General features: G+C 44.4%; 1 protein-coding gene and 1 pseudogene across 1 annotated transcript; one reads left to right on the top strand and one right to left on the bottom strand.

The window, feature by feature from the left end:
* Positions 1–8,305: 8,305 nt before the first annotated feature.
* On the top strand, positions 8,306–11,321 carry LOC125550984 (SMAD/FHA domain-containing protein). Its single transcript, XM_048714125.2, has 5 exons — positions 8,306–8,673; positions 8,760–8,824; positions 8,941–9,001; positions 9,095–9,241; positions 10,968–11,321. The coding sequence occupies exons 1-5, from the start codon at positions 8,397–8,399 to the stop codon at positions 11,090–11,092; spliced, it is 675 nt and encodes a 224-aa protein (XP_048570082.1). The 5' UTR covers positions 8,306–8,396; the 3' UTR covers positions 11,093–11,321.
* Positions 11,322–12,266: 945 nt separating this feature from the next.
* On the bottom strand, positions 12,267–13,051 carry LOC125550985 (small ribosomal subunit protein uS9 pseudogene; annotated as a pseudogene).
* Between the last annotated feature and the right edge of the window lie 8,561 nt (positions 13,052–21,612).

Below are 21,612 nucleotides of genomic sequence, written 5' to 3' on the forward strand. Positions count from 1 at the left end.
GTCTATTATTCTTGGAAGACCCTTTTTGAATACTGCAGGGGCTGTTATTGATTGCACCAAAGGCAATGTCACTTTTCATGTTAATGGTAATGAGCATACGGTACACTTTCTGAGGAAACAACCTCAAGTCCACAATATCAGTTCTATTGGAAAAATTCCATCGATTATTTTTGGAGGTTTTGAATTTCCTCTTCATACTGTCAAGAAGAAATATGATATTCTTATTGTTGGGGATGTGCATATCCCCGTTGAGGTAACCTAGTGTTATTCGAAAATTCTCCGGTTCCATGTTATTCGAAATGAGTTTGTTAACAAGACTTGATCAACCTTGTTAATGGATTCCTTTTGATGATCATGAGATGGATGAAGTTAGAAAACACAACTCTTTGTACCCTCCTTTTACTTTCTGTTATTTACATTAAATAAAATAAAAATAGTATTTTCTGTCTCTTTTCTGATTATCCATGCAATATAAAAATACCCAAAAAATAAAAGTTCTCCAAATGCCCTGAAATTTAAATATGATTTTTTCTGGAACATTTGAGAATATTTGGCACTGAGAACACAGCAGGGGGGGCATCCACCTAGCCACGAGGGTGGAGGGAGCGCCCTACCCCCTAGGCGCGCCCCTGCCTCGTGGGCCCACGGTGGCCCTCCTCCACTTATTCCTGCACCCACACACTCCTTCCTCCCACAAACACCATTATCCAGCTCAAGCACGAGTTCTAGCTCATTTTGCTGCGATTTTCGATCTCCTTGCTCAAAGCACCTCTCACAAAACTGCTTTGGGGGATTGTTCCTTGGTATGTGACTCCTCCATTGGTCCAATAAGTTTTTGTTCTAGTGCTTTCTTCATTGCAAATTTGTGCTGCCTAGGTGACCATGTTCTTGAGCTTGCATGTCAAATTATATGGTTCCAGCTAGTTTTGATGCATGATATAGGCTCTAGGCACTTGTAGGAGTAGTTTCTATCAATTTTGTTGAGTTTGGTTTACTTTTATTTGAAGATACTAAAAATTTCAGAAATTTTTCAGAGGAAGAAATATGTTTAGGAAAATGTACCAAGGTGGTTCTTCAAGGAAACAAGGACCCAGGCTTGCAATGCGTGATGCTGATGATGAGCCACCGAGGGACGCTCCAGTGCGGCCTTGTGAATGGCCTTCAGAGGACTTCATGGATCGAGCAGGAATTAAGGAAGAATTTAACGCATATTTGCGTAACGCTGATCTTGTGAGCTTCGAGGAAGAAAAATGCCGTCAGTACCACTATCTCGCTAGCTCCTTTGTGAGGAGGTTTGAATTTTCATCTTCACGTAATTCTCAAATTGTCCTATTTGATCTTTATGAAAATTCTTACACTATGGACTTAGAGGACTTTACCACTGCTTGCAAACTTCCACAATGGGGTAGTACTAGTGAACCTCGCAAATCTGAATTTAGGGATTTTCTTGGTAGCATAACTGTGGGGGAATCTAGAGATATAGCACAAGCTACCATAGGGAGCATTCACTTTCCCGCTATACATTATTTTGCTCTCTTCATAGGTAGATGCATTAACGGTAAAGATGAAGCATGTCACATGTGTGTCCCTGACCTCGGTATTCTTAGGAGTGCTGAGTTAGGAGATAAATCTTATAATTTGGGATTCATTGTTGCACGTAGGTTGCATCTTAATAGATTTAATGGAGATTTCTTTGGTGGAATTTATGCAACCCGCATAGCTAATTTTCTTGTATAACCATACGTGAGGATGATATTGAGTTGCATCCTGCTTATTTGGATTATGAGGCTATGGTTCGTCATCAGTTTGTTGAGAGGAACGATTAGTTCCTCCAGTGCCGACTAATCTTTGACAGACGACGCACCTATCACGTCGCTCTCCCTGCTTCTACTTTCTTTGATTTTCAGGCAAAGGGGGGGATATTCTATAACCAGAGAGGAGGCGGAAGAGTATAAGAGGAGGGCTGAGATAGCTCGCCTCCAAGTTGCAGCCCACGATGCAATGACTGCTGCATCTCAGTACGACCCCAACTACAACTTTGGATATCCGCCAGGCCAACCGTGGCCATAGACCAACTTAGGCCAAAAGCCTAAGCTTGGGGGAGTACGTATTTCTCACCGACATTACATTCATGTTCACACACTCATTGCTAGATGTCGGTGCTCATACTTTTTCATTGTAATATCCATGCTAGTTTATTTTCTTTTTATGCTTTCTTCTTGTGTGTTTGATAAACCTTAATAAAAAACAAAAAAATAGTTGTAGCTTTTAATTAGTTTACTTTCCATGCTTGTAGTAGTAATTAAAAAGAAAACCCAAAAATATTTCATGTTCTTCTTTTGCTTGTTGAGAGCTTTCCCGTGTAAATAGTTTCTTCTTCTTTTTTCCTTTGGGGGTCGATAGGAGAAGATCATGATTAAATTGTTGAAGTGGCTCTTATATGCATTATTGTTAATCTGACAAAAGAGTCCATATTGCCTTGTCTTCTCATGTTTATTGAATGCTTGCAGATTCCATCTTAGTCCAATGCACGTGCACTATTATTATTATTGACATCATTCGGTCGTGTAAGTGAAAGGCAATTATGACGATATATGATGGACTGATTGAGATGAGATAAGCTGGTATGAACTCGACCTCTCTTGTTTTTGTAAATATGATTAGTTCATCATTCCTGATTCAACCTATTATGAATGAACATGTTTGCAATGACAATTAGAGATTATAGTTGCTTATGCCATGCTTAATTAGCTAGGAGCTTATAATGGTTTACCTTGCGTGCCAACATGCTATTAAAATGGTTGTGATGTGGTATGATAGGGTGGTATCCTCTTTTGAACGATTCGAGTGGCTTGAGTTGGCACATGTTCACGCATGTAGTTGAAACAAAATCAACATAGCCTCTACGATATTTATATTCATGGTGCATTATATCCTACTCATGCTTGCATTCGGTGTTGATTAATTTTAATGCATGTTCATGACTGTTGTCTCTCTCTCTAGCTGGTCGCTTCCCAGTCTTTTGCTAGCCTTCACCTGTACTAAGCGGGAATACTGCTTGTGCATCCAATTCCATAAACCCCAAAGTTATGCCATAGAGCACCGCTGTCATTTGCATTCATTACTGTTAGTTTACATTGAGTATGACTTGATTGGATCTCTTTTACCATGAATTACAATGTCTAGTCAGTCCTTGGTCTTTAAAGGTGCTCTGCATTTATGTTTTGCGGTCTCAGAAAGGGCTAGCGAGATATCATCTTGTTATATCATATTATGATTGTTTTGAGAAAGTGTTGTCATCCGAGATTTATTATTATTGCTCGCTAGTTGATTATGCCATTGATATGAGTAAACATGAGACCTAAGCGTTATTGTGATTATGGTTAGTTTATAATCTTTGCTGAAAACTTGAATGCTGGCTTTACATATTTACAACAACAAGAGCAAACAGAGTTTGTAAAAGTTTTTCTTTATCACTTTCAGTTTGTCACCTAAATTGCTTGAGGACAAGCAAAGGTTTAAGCTTGGGGGGGTTGATACGTCTCCGCCGTATCTACTTTTCCAAACACTTTTGCCCTTGTTTTGGACTCTAACTTGCATGATTTGAATGGAACTAACCCGGACTGACGCTGTTTTCAGCAGAATTGCCATGGTGTTATTTGTGTGCAGAAACAAAAGTTCTCGGAATGACCTGAAACTCCACGGAGCGTATTTTTGAAAATAATAAAAAATACTGGCAAAAGATCAAGGCCAGGGGGCCCACACCCTAGCCACGAGGGTGGGGGCGCACCCCCTACCTCGTGGGCCCCATGGAGCTTCTCCGACCTCAACCCCAACTCTATATATTCGTGTTTAGAGAGAAAAAAATAAAGGAAAAAGATTCATCGCGTTTTACGATACGGAGCCACCGCCAAGCCCTCAACTCTCTCGGTAGGGCTGATCTGGAGTCCGCTTCGCGGCTCCGGAGAGGGGAATCCGTTGCCATCGTCATCATCAACCATCCTCCATCACCAATTTCATGATGCTCACCGCCGTGCGTGAGTAATTCCATCGCAGGCTTGCTGGACGGTGATGGGTTGGATGAGATTTATCATGTAATCGAGTTAGTTTTGTTAGGGTTTGATCCCTAGTGTCCACTATGTTCTGAGATTGATGTTGCTATGACTTTGCTATGCTTAATGCTTGTCACTAGGGCCCGAGTGCCATGATTTCAGATCTGAACCTGTTATGTTTTCATGAATATATGTGAGTTCTTGATCCTATCTTGCAATTCTATAGTCACCTACTATGTGTTATGATCCTGCAACCCCGAAGTGACAATAATCGGGACCACTTCCGGTGATGACCGTAGTTTGAGGAGTTCATGTATTCACTATGTGTTAATGCTTTGGTCCGGTACTCTATTAAAAGGAGGCTTTAATATCCCTTAGTTTCCGCTAGGACCCCGCTGCCACAGGAGGGTAGGACAAAAGATGTCATGCAAGTTCTTTTCCATAAGCACGTATGACTATATTCGGAATACATGCCTACATTACATTGATGAATTGGAGCTAGTTCTGTGTCACCCTAGGTTATGAATGTTACATGATGAACCACATCCGGCATAATTATCTATCACCGATCCATTGCCTACGAGCTTTCCATATATTGTTCTTCGCTTATTTACTTTTCCGTTGCTATTGGTATCATCACTACAAAATACCAAAAATATTACTTTTGCTATCGTTATCTTTTGCTACCGTTACCACTACTATCATGTTACTTTGCTACTAAACACTTTGCTGCAGATATTAAGTTATCCTGGTGTGGTTGAATTGACAACTCAGCTGCTAATACTTGAGAATATTCTTTGGCTCCCCTTGTGTCGAATCAATAAATTCGGGTTGAATACTCTACCCTCAAAAACTGTTGCGACCCCCTATACTTGTGGGTTATCAACAACATGACCCATAAGTGTCAAACTCACTCAAGGGCACCCTCGAATCAGACAACGGTATCCCTAAGTATGCAATGGGGAAGGATGAAAACCTGAAATTCAAGTTGTTCACGATCCATTGCAACTCGCCCTCTGAGTATCCTAAAACCACAACCTTGCTCTTGTCGAAGTTGATCTTAAGACCAAACATGACCTCGGAGCAAATTAGAAGGAACTTGAGGTTGTTGATATCAAGTTCCGATAGCTCCAGCATAATCATGGTATCATCCGCGTAATTGTAGGTGAGTGGCACCACAAGCTCTTGTAGCTTGTTATTGTTGACGTGTGGTATAGCTAGGCATCTTGAGATAATATGGCAAATCTTATACCATATGTCACGATCCCTATCCTCTATTGCTCTAGAGATATCATGAATGCAAGGTTTGGCCGGAGTACAAAGGGAAGATTGGGAGGAGATTGAGTTCGGGAAGGGGGTGAGGGAATACAAAGAAACAAGGCTTCAGTTCATACATCCCACCCGACTCTCTCATGTCTATCATGTATAAGTATACATGAGCAGTGTTCAGGTAACCCAAGTTGCCTGATCATAGGCGATGGTGAAGTCTGTGTTTCCTCGGGCAGGGCTAGGATAGGACTTCCTATGTATAGTTGGGGTGGACGTAGTAGCCGTGACAACCCTCTTCAAGATCCTTTTGTTCCAGTTGGCTAGATCGAGGAGTAGTTCTTGACCATGCTAAAATATATGGAAGGGCTTGGTTTCAGAGATTTTGAGATATTCAACTTGGTCTTGTTGGCGAGGTAAGCTTGGAGAATTCTTGAGAATCCAAATTTTTGAGTGCTTGAATATTAAAAGTTATTTTATCACCCCAATTTCACTATTCTTGAGGCTACATTGGGTAATCATCCAAGCCAAATTTGGCGTACAATCATAGAGGGTCGTGATATGTTGAGTTTGGGGTTGACCAAGTAGGTGGGCAATAGGGCAGATATATGGAGGGACAATTGGATCCCAAGAAGAGAGAATAAGCGGTCGATTGTCTCTAGAGTTGATGATCCGCCTCGAGTGGTGTCCGAGCTTATTGATTTTGCTAATGCAAGTTGGAATTCAGATCTGGTTAGTAAAACTTTTCTTCCATATGATTCTTCGACCATCTTTTAGATCCCCATTTGCACATGGAATATTTCTGTTTTTTGGGCATGGAACTACGAGAAATCTGGTGTCTTCAGCATTTGGTCAGCTTACCAGATGATAATTGTAACAAACAAGAGGAGGGAAGACTGGCTGAAAAGTAGAGCGGGATCTTCAGATAACTCTGCAATAGAAAAATCTTGGCCTTCTTCATGGGACGTGCTAGTGATAGCCAAGTTGAAGGTATTTCTATGGTGCCTAGCTCATCATTCCCTACCAACGGAAGATTTGAGAAAACACGGGAATATGATTGATAGGGATGATTGTATAGTGTGTGGGATGAAATTCATGGAGACATAGTCTCATTGAGTACTCGATGGCGAGGTGTGTTTGAGCCCTTGTGGACCAAAATCTTCTACAACATATGATGGCTACTAGGAAACATCTCACACGAAATTGGTCATTCTCTATGATCAAGGTTCTCTCCCATAAGAATTTAACTTGGTTGATTATTACTTTATGGGCGGCCTGGATGGCGAGAAGAAAATTAATACATGAGGGGATCAACCAGAGCCCTCTATCTACTCTTTTGTTTGTCAGTAGATACATTGTTGAATTGGAGCAGCTTCATGCCCCAACACCAATGCATACATTATCAGCGCACTAATGTGCTGAAGCCGTGCCAAGATGGAGAACTCCACCTGAAGGGATTACTAAATTTTATGTGGATGCAGGGATTTCACATGATCACGAGGTGAGCCTAGCAGCAACGGTATGCCGTGACCGCAACGGTGCTTACCTAGGCTCCTCGGTGTTGGTTATTCAAGGCCTCCTTGACCCGAAAAAGGTTGAAACAATTGCGTGTCAAGAAGCTTTGGTGGTGGCAGATGAAAATACACAAACTCTTAGTTGCTTCAGATTATAAAGTGATAGTGGGACATATCCAGCACGATGGTGGAGGCAACTACGAAGGAGTCGGTAAGGAGATTATTGAACATGCTAAAACTTTTATCTCGTGTAATTTTATTCATGAACCTAGAGATGCTCATAGATTTGCTAGATTTGGTATCTCTCTCAATCAGGGGGGGGGGGACACATTTGGCTGGGCAACCCTCATGATCCGATGGTGATCGCTATAAACATTTCGGTTAATTAATGAAGCCCAGATGTTTTTTGCTAAAAAAATCGGCTAGCTCAAGGAGTAGTTCTTGACGGATCAGTGTTCAGTTAAATGACAACCAAAGCGGTATCATATTGATTAAAGAAGCACAATGGCGAGAAGCATCACGCTAGCAATGTTCAGCTCTGGTTTAATCTTTTTTTCAAACTTAGCTCTGTTTAATCTTAACATCTGAAGAAACTATTAGAGCTTGGCAATGGAAGTAGGACATATTTTCTTTTTCAGACTACCAGCTCCCTCTCCTATTGTAAATCTCGCAGATGATAGTCTCCTCGGCTAGGGTGAAGTTGTCGTGCTTTAGCCCAGGCCGGAGATATTGATAATAAAGATACCAAAAAATAAACTAAGAATGTTAGATTCCATCGTGATTTTGGACCTTATGGGTCAAATTGTGCAATTAACTAGTCTAAGTATGTGTTTCAAATGAATTTATGTGAAAGAAAATGTTTTTAAAAAAACTTGAAGGAAAAAAGTTATAGGTGATCTGCTAGGTGAGCAAAAGTCATTTTGCTAAAAAAAAAGTTGAAAATAGGATAGGGAGAAGAATTTGGAGTTTTATAGGATATGATCTGCTAGAGATGTCATTTTCCGGAAGAAAACTCCAATGTATTCATAATCGACCAGGGTAATACAAACAACATCAGAGATAATAAATATGAACCACCTAACGATGACTACAAATAGTGAAGCAAGCCGAAGACGTGCCATCATCGCCCTCCCTCACTTAAGTTGAGCAAACCTTTTAGTAAACAGTCAGAAAATCGTCATGTTAAGATCTAGCAAACCGGCGCACCACAACAAAAACGTTGAACTTAACAAAAATAAGAGAGCGGGTGGGGCACATCCCAAAAAAGGCCATCAAAGGACGGCAGCATGGATGGGAGGAGTAAACCCAATCGCCATGGTGATAGTCAATTAACCAGGTTCTAATTCTAACTATAATGAAAAACAATTGTCGACGGATTTTTTTTTAAATGAGGTAACCATACCCACATGGTAGCAAGCACGATTGGCCAGGATAGGACATTTGGACACTTGCCAATCCATCACAATCAGAGCTCTCCTATCTCCTCCACCTCCCGTGAGGAGGAGACAGCCTCTCCACCTGAGCAACACAAGAATTTTATCCGCTTAACTGCTGCCCGTCGCAAATGGAGGCAGCGGCAGCAGCGGCTAGCTCCTCTGTCCTGCTGTCATTTTCCAGCCCGGGGAGATCAACGGCGGCTACCTTCCTCCGCCTCTCCACGGCGTCGCCTCGCATCACATGCTCCGCCACACAGCAGCTTCCCCTCGCTGCGCCATGGTTGTTAACCTCCGACAAGAGCAGCAGCAGAAGAAGAAGCATCTTGTCGCTGAGGTGCTCCTCCGCTTCCACCGGCAGCCCGTCGGCCGTCGTCTCTTCGGAACGATGGATTCTTGAGCCCGCAGGTCCGTCTCTCTCCCTGTCTGACATTAACAAATGACCATCCGTGATAAGTAGCGCATGAATTATCGAGCATCGCCGCTGGTTTCAGGAGACGGCGACTGGAAACACATCGGCTACCGCGTCGCTCGGCCCGGCGCCATCGAGATCGCCTCCGTACGTGCTCTTCGTCGATTCCTGTTCTCCCGTTCGTGCTGATCATGTACATTTTGCAACAAAAAATACAAAAGTGTTGGTGATGGTAAGCATGACAGGCGTCCTGTTCATCTCAGGAAGCGATGACCGTGGGACGAGTTCCGGAGAACGCCGACGTCGTCATCCCCGTCGCGACAGGTGATCGATCTCTTCTCTTGGGTGTTTCGTTTTAGTCAAGGCGTCTGGTTTGCTGGTGATCTGAGAGTCTCTGAGCTGCCGCTGCTGCTGCAGTTTCTGGGGTGCACGCTCGGCTGGAGAAGAAGGACGGGAACCTGGTGGTCACGGACATGGACAGCACCAACGGCACCTACGTCAACGAGAGGAAGCTGGTGCCCGGATTCCCGGTTGCCGTCCAACCCGGGAGCCTCCTCATCTTCGGTACTACTCCCCTTTGCGTTCACTTCTCACTATTGATCAAAATGCCGGCAGCACACTTATTCAGTGCGGTTACACTCCATGCTTACTTAATCCTCTCGGTTAAAATGCTGGCATACTCTTTCAACCAAAATGCCTCCCCGATTAAATCGTCAAATAAAGTTCAGTGGTACCCCTAAAATTTCTCCTCCCTATCTCAAAAACCCAGGACTCTCCTAGTAAGATTCAGAACAAAAATTTGTTCAATTCTAGTAGTTCCCCTATTCTATATTTTAACAATATGTTGTACAGTAGATTGCTCTGATGGAAAACATTTTTTTTATATTTTTTGCCAAGCAATGCAAAATTGAATAAATTGAGTTGGAGTGAAGCACAATAAGCCGTTGCAGATGTAGCCATTTGAACTGACTGTAACCGCTTCAAATGGTAGTTATAGGAATACAGTCACAAGCAACAACAAACAATAAGAAACCGGTACATATATCAAGCAAATTCTATCACTTTCACTTTTTTCTCGAAACGGAGGTAAAAGATTTGCCTCATCTATTAAATAAGGAGAGTTAGGCCTCTTTTGATTCATAGGATAGGATTATCATAGGAATAGGGATTTTGCAGGAAACGAGATGTCATTTAGTTGACACCAAAGGAATTTTTCCATTGAGTCTAGCCTCATTTTTATTTTCCTATGAAATGTGAAGGATATGAATCAATCCTATGTAGGAATAGGAATCTATTACTATGAACCAAAGGACTCTAAAAGAAAAAATCCTATAAGAATCCTATCCTCTAAAATTCCTATAAAATTCCTTCAAACCAAAGGAGGCCTAGAGTTTTACATAACCCCCTACACACAAGCCGCATGAAACTTGCTCGCACAAAATTACAGTCCAAGTTTCTTTGCGCCGGGAGAAACCAATAACTTTGCTTCTTCAAGAATGGATCTAAGAACAGGTGGTGGAGCAAATTTTTGACGAAACACTCTAGCTTTCCGCTCGTTCCAAACGGTCCACAAGATGAGCATGGTGAGGAAGGCCATGGCATGTCAGTTTGGCTGTCTGTTATTGGTTTTTTTGCCCCACCGCTCATTGACAGATTCATCAAGATGCCACCCAGAGGTGTTGATCTGAGCTAGCCCAAGCTTCTCGATGATAGATATCCTAAGCGTGTGCCGACACTTTCTCTCTTTAGAAAAACCACACTAAGCAGAGCAATGAGTTTTATCCTCCCTGCAAACACACATCCCCTTTCCCTCCCAGCACAGAGCAGAGCACACGGTAGCAGCAGATACAGATAATTAGCAATTGGTTAGATGCAATTAGCCCTTATATATGGCTATCACTAAGACCAGCGGTTGCAGTCAGCACAAATCGCTAACTATCAGCAGCAAACAGGCATAACTAACCCACCGTGGCCTCTCCTCCACCGAGCCCTTTCTGTCAATCTCACCGCCGCCCCGGGGAAAGAAGATGAACTGAAGACACTCAGGGAGCGGGTCGGGTTTGCTTCCGCAATAAGAGAAGGGGGAGAGAGCATGTTTTCATGGAGCCCGGTAAATGGAAAGGAGGCTGGGGAATGCTGATTATCAAGGAGGGAGCGTAACTGCTGGAGATCATTGTGCACTTCTAGCAGAGTTTTTTGCTCGTCGAACTAGACATTTTCACTGCACTACGTGCATTTGAGTTTGACACTTTCACTACACTACTCTTTTGACGAATTGCTTCTATCTCAGGTGACATCCACTTGGCAATGTTTCGGGTCAGGAAGGAGATTGTCGATGTGCCAGCCAAGGCCACCAAAGATGACCAGCAGGAATCTGAGACTGTGCTGGCAAGTGCAGTTCAAGAAACAAGCTAGTGTACCTTACCTTTCAAAATAAGGGTGCAAAATAGTGCATCATGGTAATATACAGACTCCGTCTCTGGATCGACAAAATATGTAGCTAGGCAGAAATAGCTTGCGAGTAAACCCATACAATTTTTGCAAAGCATAGGCAGATTGTTTCTGCTTTATCAATGTCCAACAACCATGGAATGGCAAACGGGACAGAGCCAATACAAGCTGTGTTGGAAAGCATTTCAAGCAATTCGTTTTCAAAACTAGTGTCAGACTGGCATTATAAACACGTAATCTACAGATAAAATAGGTTATAACAGAGCTGACAAAGGAAATGCTGGTCAGCTCTTCAGTGATCTAAATGCTCTGAAATGTGAGCCCGCTGTAATATCAGGTTCATAGAATAGGTATATCACAGGAATAGAAAACTTTGCAGGGAATGAGATGCCATTGCAGGAGATGAGATAACATGTATCTCAAATCCTATGATTAGGAATAGGAAATAATATTTTCCATGAGTCTAGGCTAATGCTTATTTTCCTGTGAAATAATTCCTGTCTATGAATAGGAATGTATATTCCTACAAACCAAAGGGCTCTAAAGGAAATGAGGCCTAAGAGGTAGGGCAACAAATGGGATTGTTAGGATTGGTTTCTCTCCACACAGATGAAGTAACACTCAACTACTGTATCAGAATGGGCACCATAAAAGCAAACCTACCGAAGAGACACGAGGAAATGCTGACCCTTTGCTAATCTAGGTAGAAAATGCTTTAAAGCACCAAAAGGCCAAAGCACAAGGCGCATAAACTGGGTCATGAATCGCCGAATCACCATAACTGGGAAAGATATACATCATATTAGCATCAATGATGACAACAACATGCATGATATCTTATACGATTTCTAGCGGACATATCACTAATCTTGGCGGTGGATACAGATAAATAGCAGAACCAAACTATTAAGAAACTGTAAGATCACAGCAACAGAAGCATGAATCTACAAAGCTACTAGCAGCCTAGGGGCATGTTTGATTTATATACCTCCAAACTGCGATAGAAAGTTAAGTATTACTGTAGATGGTTGGCAAATTTTCCAATCCACGAAATGATTGGCATATCGCAACTCTTGTTATGTGCAAAAGGTTGCACCATCAGATCAACTAAAATTCACGGGCAAAGAGGTCCAAGCAATTAAGAAAACTTTATCTTAACGTCCAGTCTCATCATTAACATAAGATAAACATAGCATAATCCCTTTAACTAGGCATGAAGCAAAATGATATTGCACGGGCACCTCAGAATCCATTTCATCGACCAAAAGATGGGAAACTACTAGCAGAAAAATGTAGATAGATAAGTAGACAAGCAGTACGCCACCACCGCCATACCCAAGAGGACTTCTCGCAGAGATCAACGGTAAGACTTCTGGAAACGCGCGCGGGCGCCACGACCGCCGAACTTCTTGGGCTCGCAACGGCGCGGGTCGGCGACGAGGAGCGTCCGGTCGTAGCGGCCGAAGATCTCCTTCACCTCCTTCTTGGCCGCCTCGTCGACGTACTTCTGGTAGTAGGCGACGAGGGACTTGGCGATGGCCTGGCGGATGGAGTAGATCTGGCTCGTCTTCCCGCCGCCGCGGACGCGAATCCTCATGTCGATGTCCTTGAAGCGCGACCTACCGGCGAGCAGGATCGGCTCGAAGGCCTTGAGGCGGAGCATCTCGGGGCGGATGAGCTCGATGGGGGCGCCGTTGACCTTGATGAGGCCGCGGCCGGGCTTGCAGTAGGCCACGGCGACGGCGGTCTTCTTCCGGCCGAAGCACTGGACGGTGCCCGGCGTCGGGCGGGTGAGAACGGCTGCCATGGTGGCTGCGGCGGTGTCCTGGGATTGCTGTGAGCGCGGTGGTGTGCTTGGTTGCGGCTAGCGCAGCGGCGCGGCGGGGTTTTGGGTGGCGGCGGAGAGGCGACGAAGAAGACGAGAGATCGTTTATATAGCGTGGAGGCGTTAGGGTTCCGGGCAGCAGTATCTATGACATGTGGGACCATGCTGAAAGGATCTGGGCTGAGAGGAATCAGTTGGACTCTATGTGGGCCTTGAACACAGGGCTTCTTCCAGCCTGTGGGGATTTTGAAGTCGGAAGAAGTCCAGTTTTCACCCAAAATGTGGCCCGATGGACGAATACCCCCCTCAAGTCCAATTTGGTATGATTTTAACCCCCAAATTCTTAAAACCAGATAAATCTTTCCCTAGGCGGTTTTGCTGCTGATTTTAGGCGGTTTCTGGTTTGATCTTGTGATGTGGCTTGCTCCTTTGCTCTCTCCTAGTCGTTTCGCCCCTTCTTGCCAGCTGCCGTCGGCGCCGCCGCCATGGGCAAGAAAGATACAAACTGCTGTCGTGCATGGAACAGTCTCGTCAGAGTGATGCCTGGCTTCTGACGCCACCGTCAAGGCACAAGGTCACCACCAACGGCAAGTTGGCAACGAGTCCAGCCGCGCCGAGCTACGCGAGGCCACCGTCCTCCAGCACGCTGCGATGGCCAACCTCATGGGCCTCCTCCGCAGGCTTAGTGGTATCACGTAGTATGTTGCTCTCCTTAATTTTGGCTTTATGTACGTGTGTGCTACTGTCTGAAACTGAACTAGCTTTCTTTATCTTGTTCAGGCTCGCCGCAGATGTGTTCCACGACCTGCACGACCATGCCACGACCACGTCTTCGCGGGCACGTGGCCTCACGCTGCAGGCGCAGTAGCTTGACGCAAAGCTATCGCTCGTTGAGGAACGTCTCTGTCGACGTGAGAACAAATGACTCTTCTTCCTGCAATAGGATGTTGTCGTTGCTTGTAGCATTCATACATCTTGTAGTAAGCAGACCAAGGACGAGGGCGAAATTAGGGTTGAGGAATTGGACAGCGGCGAATGCTAGTCTTTGACGAGGAGGCAGACCAAGGACGAGGACGAAATTAGGGTTGAGGAATTGGACAGCGGCGACTGCTAGTTTTTGACGAGGAGGCGGACCAAGGACGAGGACGAAATTAGGGTTGAGGAATTAGACAGCGGCGACTGCTAGTCTGCTACAGCCGTGTCATCATCACCTCGCTAATATTCAAGAAGGAAGGGAGTGATGGGAGAAGGAATCAAGAGACTGGTTTGGTCAGTGCGACCAAGAAAAAAGCAGCCCCATGCCACATCATAATTGTCATGCCTTATCATCTATAAAACCGCCTAAAATCTGACAAATCAGCCACAAAACCACTCAAGGGGAAGATTTATCCGGTTTTAAGAATTTTGGGGTCAAAATCATACCAAATAAGAGTTCAGGGGGGTATTTGTCCATCCAGCCACATTTAGGGGTGAAAATGGACTTCTTTCTTTGAAGTACAGTGACTGGTGAGGTGGAGGAGCAGGGAACTGGGGTTTCGGCCCAAGCACTATTTGACCAAACCCGAGCGAGGCGTGCGGCGTTGGCATCATTGTCACCGCTCTGCAAGAAGGATGTCTAGGGTATGGGGCGGATAGAGCAATATCATATTCATACCATATAGTCAACGGATACAAAATGAAGGAAATATGCCCTAGAGGCAATAATAAAGTTATTATTTATTTCCTCATATCATGATAAATGTTTATTATTCATGCTAGAATTGTATTAACCGGAAACATAATACATGTGTGAATACATAGACAAACATAGAGTCACTAGTATGCCTCTACTTGACTAGCTCATTGATCAAAGATGGTTGAGTTTCCTAGCCATAGACATGAGTTGTCATTTGATTAACGGGATCACATCATTAGGAGAATGATGTGATTGACATGAGCCATTCTGTTAGCTTAGCACTTGATCGTTTAGTATGTTGATGTTGCTTTCTTCATGACTTATACATGTTCCTATGACTATGAGATTATGTAACTCCCGAATACCGGAGGAACACTTTGTGTGCTACCAAATGTCACAACGTAACTGGGTGATTATAAAGGTGCTCTACAGGTGTCTCCGATGGTGTTCGTTGAGTTGGCATAGATCGAGAATAGGATTTGTCACTCTGATTGTCGGAGAGGTATCTCTAGGCCCTCTCGGTAATGCACATCACTATAAGCCTTGCAAGCAATGTGTAACACCCACGATGCGGCTATATCTCCCACGTGTCGGAGCACGACTTAGAGGCATAACCGCATAGTAGGCATGTCGCAAGAGGGGTAATCTTTACACATCCCATGTACTGAATAAGAAAGGGATAAGGAATTGGCTTACAATTGCCACTTCACACAATACATAAATATAGCATTACATCATCCAGAATACAATCAAGGTCTGACTACGGAACCAAAATAAAAGGAAGACAACCCCAAATGCATAGATCCCCGATCGTCCCGACTGGGCTCCACTACTGATCAACTGGAAACGAAACAACACAACGAACACGATCTTCATCGGGCTCCCACTTGAGCTCGGTTGCATCACCTGCACTGGTATCATCAGCACCTGCAACTGTTTGGAAGTAATCTGTGAGTCACGAGGACTCAGCAATCTCACACCTGCGAGATCAAGACTATTTAAGCTTATGGGTAGGAGAGGGTAGTGAGGTGGAGCTGCAACAAGCACTAGCATATATGGTGGCTAACTTACGCAAAAGAGAGCGAGAAGAAAAGCAAAGCACGGTCGTGAACTAGAAGTGATCAAGAACTGATCCTGAAACTACTTACGTTCAATCATAACACAAGAATCGTGTTCACTTCTCGGACTCCGCCGAAAAGAGGCCATCATGTCTACACATGCGGTTGATTCATTTTAATTAAGTTAAGTGTCAGGTTTTCTACAACCGGATATTAACAAATTCCCATCTGCCCATAACCGTGGGCACGACTTTCGAAAGTTTAAAACCCTACAGGGGTGTCCCAACTTAGCCCATCACAAGCTCTCACGATCAACGAAGGATATTCCTTCTCCCAGGAAGACCCGATCAGACTCGGAATCCCGGTTACAAGACATCTCGACAATGGTAAAACAAGACCAGCAAAGCTGCATGATGTGCTGACAAATCCCGATAGGAGTCACACGTATCTCGTTCTCGGGGCACACCGGATAGGTCAAGCTACGAGTAAAACCAACCCTCGAGTTGCCCCGAGGTGGCCCCGCAGGCTGCCCGTTTCGGACCAACACTCAGAGGAGCACTGGCCCGGGGGGGTTTAAAATAAAGATGACCCTCGGGCTCCGGAAACCCGAGGGAAAAAGGCTTAGGTGGCAAATGGTAAAACCAAGGTTGGGCCTTGCTGGAGGAGTTTTATTCGAAGCGAACTGTCAAGGGGGTCCCATTCCCCCAACCGAGTAAGGAACACAAAATCAAGGAACATAACACTGGTATGACGGAAACTAGGGCGGCAAGAGTGGAACAAAACACCAAGCATAAGGCCGAGCCTTCCATCCTTTACCAAGTATATAGATGCATTAAAGTAAACAAGATATAATAATGATATCCCAACAAAACCCATGTTCCAACAAGGAACAAACTTCAATCTTCACCTGCAACTAGCAACACTAGAGGGGCTGAGCAAAGCGGTAACATAGCCAAACAACGGTTTGCTAGGAAAGGTGGGTTAGAGGCTTGACATGGCAATATGGGAGGCATGATAAAGCATGTGGTAGGTATCGCGGCATAGCAAAAGAGCGAGCAACTAACAAGCAAAGATAGAAGCGATTTCGAGGGTATGGTCATCTTGCCTGAGATCCCGCGAGGAAGAAGAACGAGTCCACGAAGAAGACAAACGGACGTAGTCGAACGGATCCTCACAACTCCGGAATGAAACCGAAGCTAACGAGAGAAACAACCTGGAAAGAAGCAAGCAACATAGTAAACAACCATCACATAAACATGGCATGATGCACAACCAAGTATGATGCATGTCCGGTTTAATGAGGCATGACATGGCAAAGTGCACAAGCAAAACTACAAGTTAAGTGGAGCTCAATATGCAACGAGTTGCATATTGACGTAACACCACAACAATTATCTAGTTCTCTCCGTTTAAGTACTCAATAATATTAAATGTTGGTTAGCATGGCATGGGATGAAGCATAAAAGAAACTATCTAACTAAGCAATTTAAATGGGGCCGGATATAACAAACAACAAATTCGGAAAATCCCCATAAGTATTTAGCAACTTAAAGCAATCAACAATTTTAAACATTTAAATGTTATTATCATGATGCGAATGACATATGCAAGTTTTAAGCAATGTATGAAAATGTTACAAGAGCATGTTATGAAGCATTTTTCACCATGGTGGAAAGAAAGGAGGCCACGGCGATGAATCCGAAGTGATGCCATGACAACATTTCGGTTCCGGTAACTCGATCGAGATACCGATGCAAAAGGAAAAAATGACGTGAGTGTGTCATGCAAGATGGTGGGGTGATCCCAGATACCGTGTTTCCACGGGTGGACGGCATGGCAACGAGGAGGACCATGCAAGCGACAATTTCAGACACGGTGCAAACGCGGGGTTCATCTCATTCAACACACATGCATTCGGTCCACGGGCGGTCGTCTCGATGGTTATACCTTTCGAAGCGTGCATTTTCGGAACGGATCAAGTTCGTAGAGGGAAGTAGGCGTTCTCACGGCGGCGGTAGAAGTAGTGGTACACGTTCGTTTTTCGGAGAGGTACTTGACGAATCCAAGGTTTCCGGGGGCGACGGTAGTGGAACTTGGCAAATCCGAGTTCTTCGGAGGTCGTCATCGAACTTGGTAAAAAAACACGGCGTGGGTACTCGGTCACTTGACGGCCTTCGACGACGGTAGGCGTACACGTTCCGTAGAAGTTCGAGTCACCGGTAAAGGAACTTGGCGGTCTAGAGGGGGTACTTGTCGGATCCACAACACTGTAACCGTTCGTGGCAGAGGAGCTTGATGTTCACGGGTCTCCCAAAGGTGTCGTGGTACTTGGTGACATCCGATGCGTAGAGGTACTTGGCAGTTTTGTGTAGACGGACTTGCGGTGGTCTTGGACCGGGTGATCTTGGCGTATCCGACAGTGAAAGGCACACAGCCCGCGGTCGGTGGAGCTTGCGGGCACGCAGAGGAAGGTCGGCAAGGACTTGGCACGGCAGAGCACTCCAGCGAAGCCAGCAGGGTCCTCGGGCCACGCGAGAGAGTGGAGCGGCGCATGGCGGCGCTGGGTGACTACGGGCATGCCCCAGCGGCCTCGGTCGCCGGCACCAGAGGGGCGAGGCGAGCGGCGGCCTCCTGCGGACACGGATGGTGGTGTTGCAGAAGGACATCGGCAGCAGGGCGCGAAGGAGCTTGGGCGCCGGACAGGAGGCCGGGCTGTGAGGCCATGAGAGGCACAGCGAGAAGGCTCGGCCCCTGGTGCGCGCGAGCGGGGATGGGAAGGAGCGGCGCGAGGACGGCAGGGGCGCTGGTCGCCGGCAGGGGCGGCTGGAGGTGAAGTGGCAGGAGGCGCGGCGGCGTGGTCGCGACATTGATGGAATCAGAGGCGATGCGAGGTAGGGGGCGTTGGAGTTGGGTGCTCGAGGAGCTGCGCTGCGGGATCGGGATCCCTCTCCTGTGCGTGGGCGGCGGCGCGAGATGAGGAGAGGGAGACGAGCGAGAGGAGTAGGAACGAGCGAAGGGAGCGAGATGACGGCGCAGGAGGGAGAGATGGGATCGAGGGAGAAGAAAGAGGCTTCGGTAGGGTTAGAGCCGGTGCGGGCTGGCCTTAGAGGGGAAAGGAACTTGGCCGGCCTGGAGGATTACGGGGAGGATGGGAGGCCCAGGTGGCCCGATGGCTGGTTGGGCTCCTCTCTCTCTCTTATTTTATATAAACAGAAAATAACAAAGAAGAAAAGGAGAAGAAAGGAAGAGTTCGGGATAGGACTTGGACACATGGATAATATTTCGGACTCGCAAAAATACGAGGAATTTGACAAAATGGCCTGACAATTTTTAGAGGAAGTAAAATCCACACGCGTTGGATTTAACTCGACAAGTTCGAATTTCGAAACCCATTCAAATGAACTCCTAATGGGTTGAAATTATAGGAGGTGACCCTACACAATATATGTGATTTATGGGCAGATTTGGAACATTTATGGGTAAAGTAAAATTGCCACTCAATTTTACTAAAAGGCCCCAAAGGAAGAAGGGGAAGTTGAGAAGGATAAAAGGAAATTTGAAGAACGGTGCATATGTGTTTGTGGGTGATTCCAAGCCAACGGAATGTTTTAATATAGCTCCCTAAATATCGGGAGGCTATGTTATAAAGAGAACTCACCATGTGAATTCCCTCTGTTTAAATGGATCAAAGATCCATGCCATTTACTTAGTTGAGATAAAAAATGACATGATGACATGATGCAATGCAAATGATGCAATGATGAATGCAAAAAGCAAAAACAAATCACACAACGAATCTCGAAAACCCTGGAAGGCATCTGAAGCTCCGGTCTTGGGGCGTCACAACACTCCACCACTACGAGAGGATGTCGTCCCAAGATCTAGGATGGCACCGGAGAGAAACGGAAGATGAAGAGGTAAAACAAAGTTGCTTCTTTGACAAACGAGTGAAACCAACGAACCTTGAGAGGTTGAACAAATTTGAAAGAAATATTACAATGAAGATGAACAAAGATGAAAACCTCCGTTAGAAAAGAGGAACAAGGAACATCATGAGAACCCTATAGGTTGGAAGACATGAGAAAAGGGTTGCAATGGACAAGAAGTACATGCAAGCACTCCGGTAGAAACGAGATGTACAATGATCGATAAAGATCAATTATGACAACACTCCGGTTGAAACAAGATAGAGAAGGAATAAAAATGATATAATTTGGACAACGCTCCGATTGAAAAGAGATGCAAGACTTGATAAGATGAAAAGAACTTGAGGAGATGACACAACGCTCTGGTTAAATGGATAAGCACAGGAAAGAACACGATCCTCCAAATACAAGATGATGAGTGAAGAAAGCAATATCACTATGCCTCCGGAAGAAATAATAGACGATAGATCATTGGAATGACAGAGTGGTGAAGAAAATGCCAACTTCTGCCACAAATGGGCTTGGAAAGCACCCTTCCAAGAAGGTTATAACGGAGTTGTTGGAAAACTAACAACGAAACGAATAAACTTGTAGTGGTCTTATGGAAAACATCTCAAAATTATGAGGTGTAATTCTGCCACTAGGGAAAACAATAGATTGGATTAAGGTCAACACGGAGATGACAAACTTATTTCACCAGGAGGATGAAAATGAACTTGGGTCATTTATGAGCACCATAATTTGCAACAATCCTTAGGGAAAGCTTTCGGTGAAAAATAACCCAAGATAACTCCAATGAAGAGATTGGTGGGTTTAATTATCTCATTCTTAACAACTTGCGAGTCATGAAACACGAAGGGAAATTGTCAAGAATGACATAACACCACCTAAAAAGATAAGATAGAAAGAATAGCACTTTCGGAATGCAAGATGAAGAATACTTGAGCTCCTCTGAAAAGAATCTTGATGAGCACTTCGGGAAGGAATTAAATCCTTGGTGAACCATCATGTAGAACCTCCATGAAGAACTCCGGTAATGAAAGAATGATCAAAAAGAAGTGAAGGATAAAAGAATAAGATTGAGGCCTTGCAATGATTGGATGAAGCTTTGCGATGAAATAAACAGAAAACTTGGAACTCCGGATAAGAAAAGATGAAGCATCTCGAACCGAGAATTTACTCATCGTGAACAAACTCCGGAAGAATGAATCCATCACTTGGATGAAACAAGAATAATAATTATGTTATGCATATCCTTCACCAATTTGAATTGATGACAAACAACGGATTTGGCATACTGCTTATTCTCGTAGAAAAGATTAAGATAGATATAGCGCAAACTTGAGAAAAGACTTCAATGAACCACCGTTAGGATTTGAAAGAAGGAATGAATTGATATGATAACCAAGGAAGAGAACTCTTGGACGAACCACCATAAGAATTGAAAAATGAACGAAGTAAAGGGATGAAACACCAGATAGAATTTGAAAACGAACAAAGGTGCTTGGGGAAATTTAGATACAAGAGAATGAAGAGATCACGAGCTGATTAGATAATACTCGAATGATGCACCGGTATGATTTGGAGAACGAGAGCTGAAAACTGGAATGAATAAATCTGAGATGATGGCCTCCGGATGATCAAACTGAAAAGACTCCTGAATTGCTCCAGATAGGTGGAAAGAATTCTCACAATTGAAAACAATTATGAGAGAATGGCAATAAGTTAGAACCATGAGTCTTGAAGAGAATGGAGCAATATTGAGAGAAAAACCTTCTTTGGTCTTCAAATGCAGAGAATGACGATGAGAAACAACACCACGAATTGTTGAGATACTCCGGGATGAAAATTAGAAAGGTTGAACCAACGATGAAAAGAATTAGAAAGATCTTGGAGAAAGACATTTGACTGATGATAATTCATTCTTACATCAAACTTTGAAAGAATTTGAGAATAACTTCGGAGAAAAGAAGAGTCAGGTAAGATCCTGGAAAAGACCC

Source organism: Triticum urartu, chromosome 4A (assembly GCF_056163025.1).
Source record: "Triticum urartu cultivar PI428250 chromosome 4A, HENAU_Tu73, whole genome shotgun sequence".
Taxonomy (NCBI): Eukaryota; Viridiplantae; Streptophyta; class Magnoliopsida; order Poales; family Poaceae; genus Triticum; species Triticum urartu.

Excerpts from the sequence above, each read along its gene's own strand:
- LOC125550984 (XM_048714125.2), top strand. The coding sequence starts at position 8,397 with ATGGAGGCAGCGGCAGCAGCGGCTAGCTCCTCTGTCCTGCTGTCATTT. Across the intron at positions 8,674-8,759 it reads ATGGATTCTTGAGCCCGCAG|GAGACGGCGACTGGAAACAC; the intron begins GTCCGTCTCTCT and ends CGCTGGTTTCAG. Across the intron at positions 9,242-10,967 it reads CGGGAGCCTCCTCATCTTCG|GTGACATCCACTTGGCAATG; the intron begins GTACTACTCCCC and ends CTTCTATCTCAG.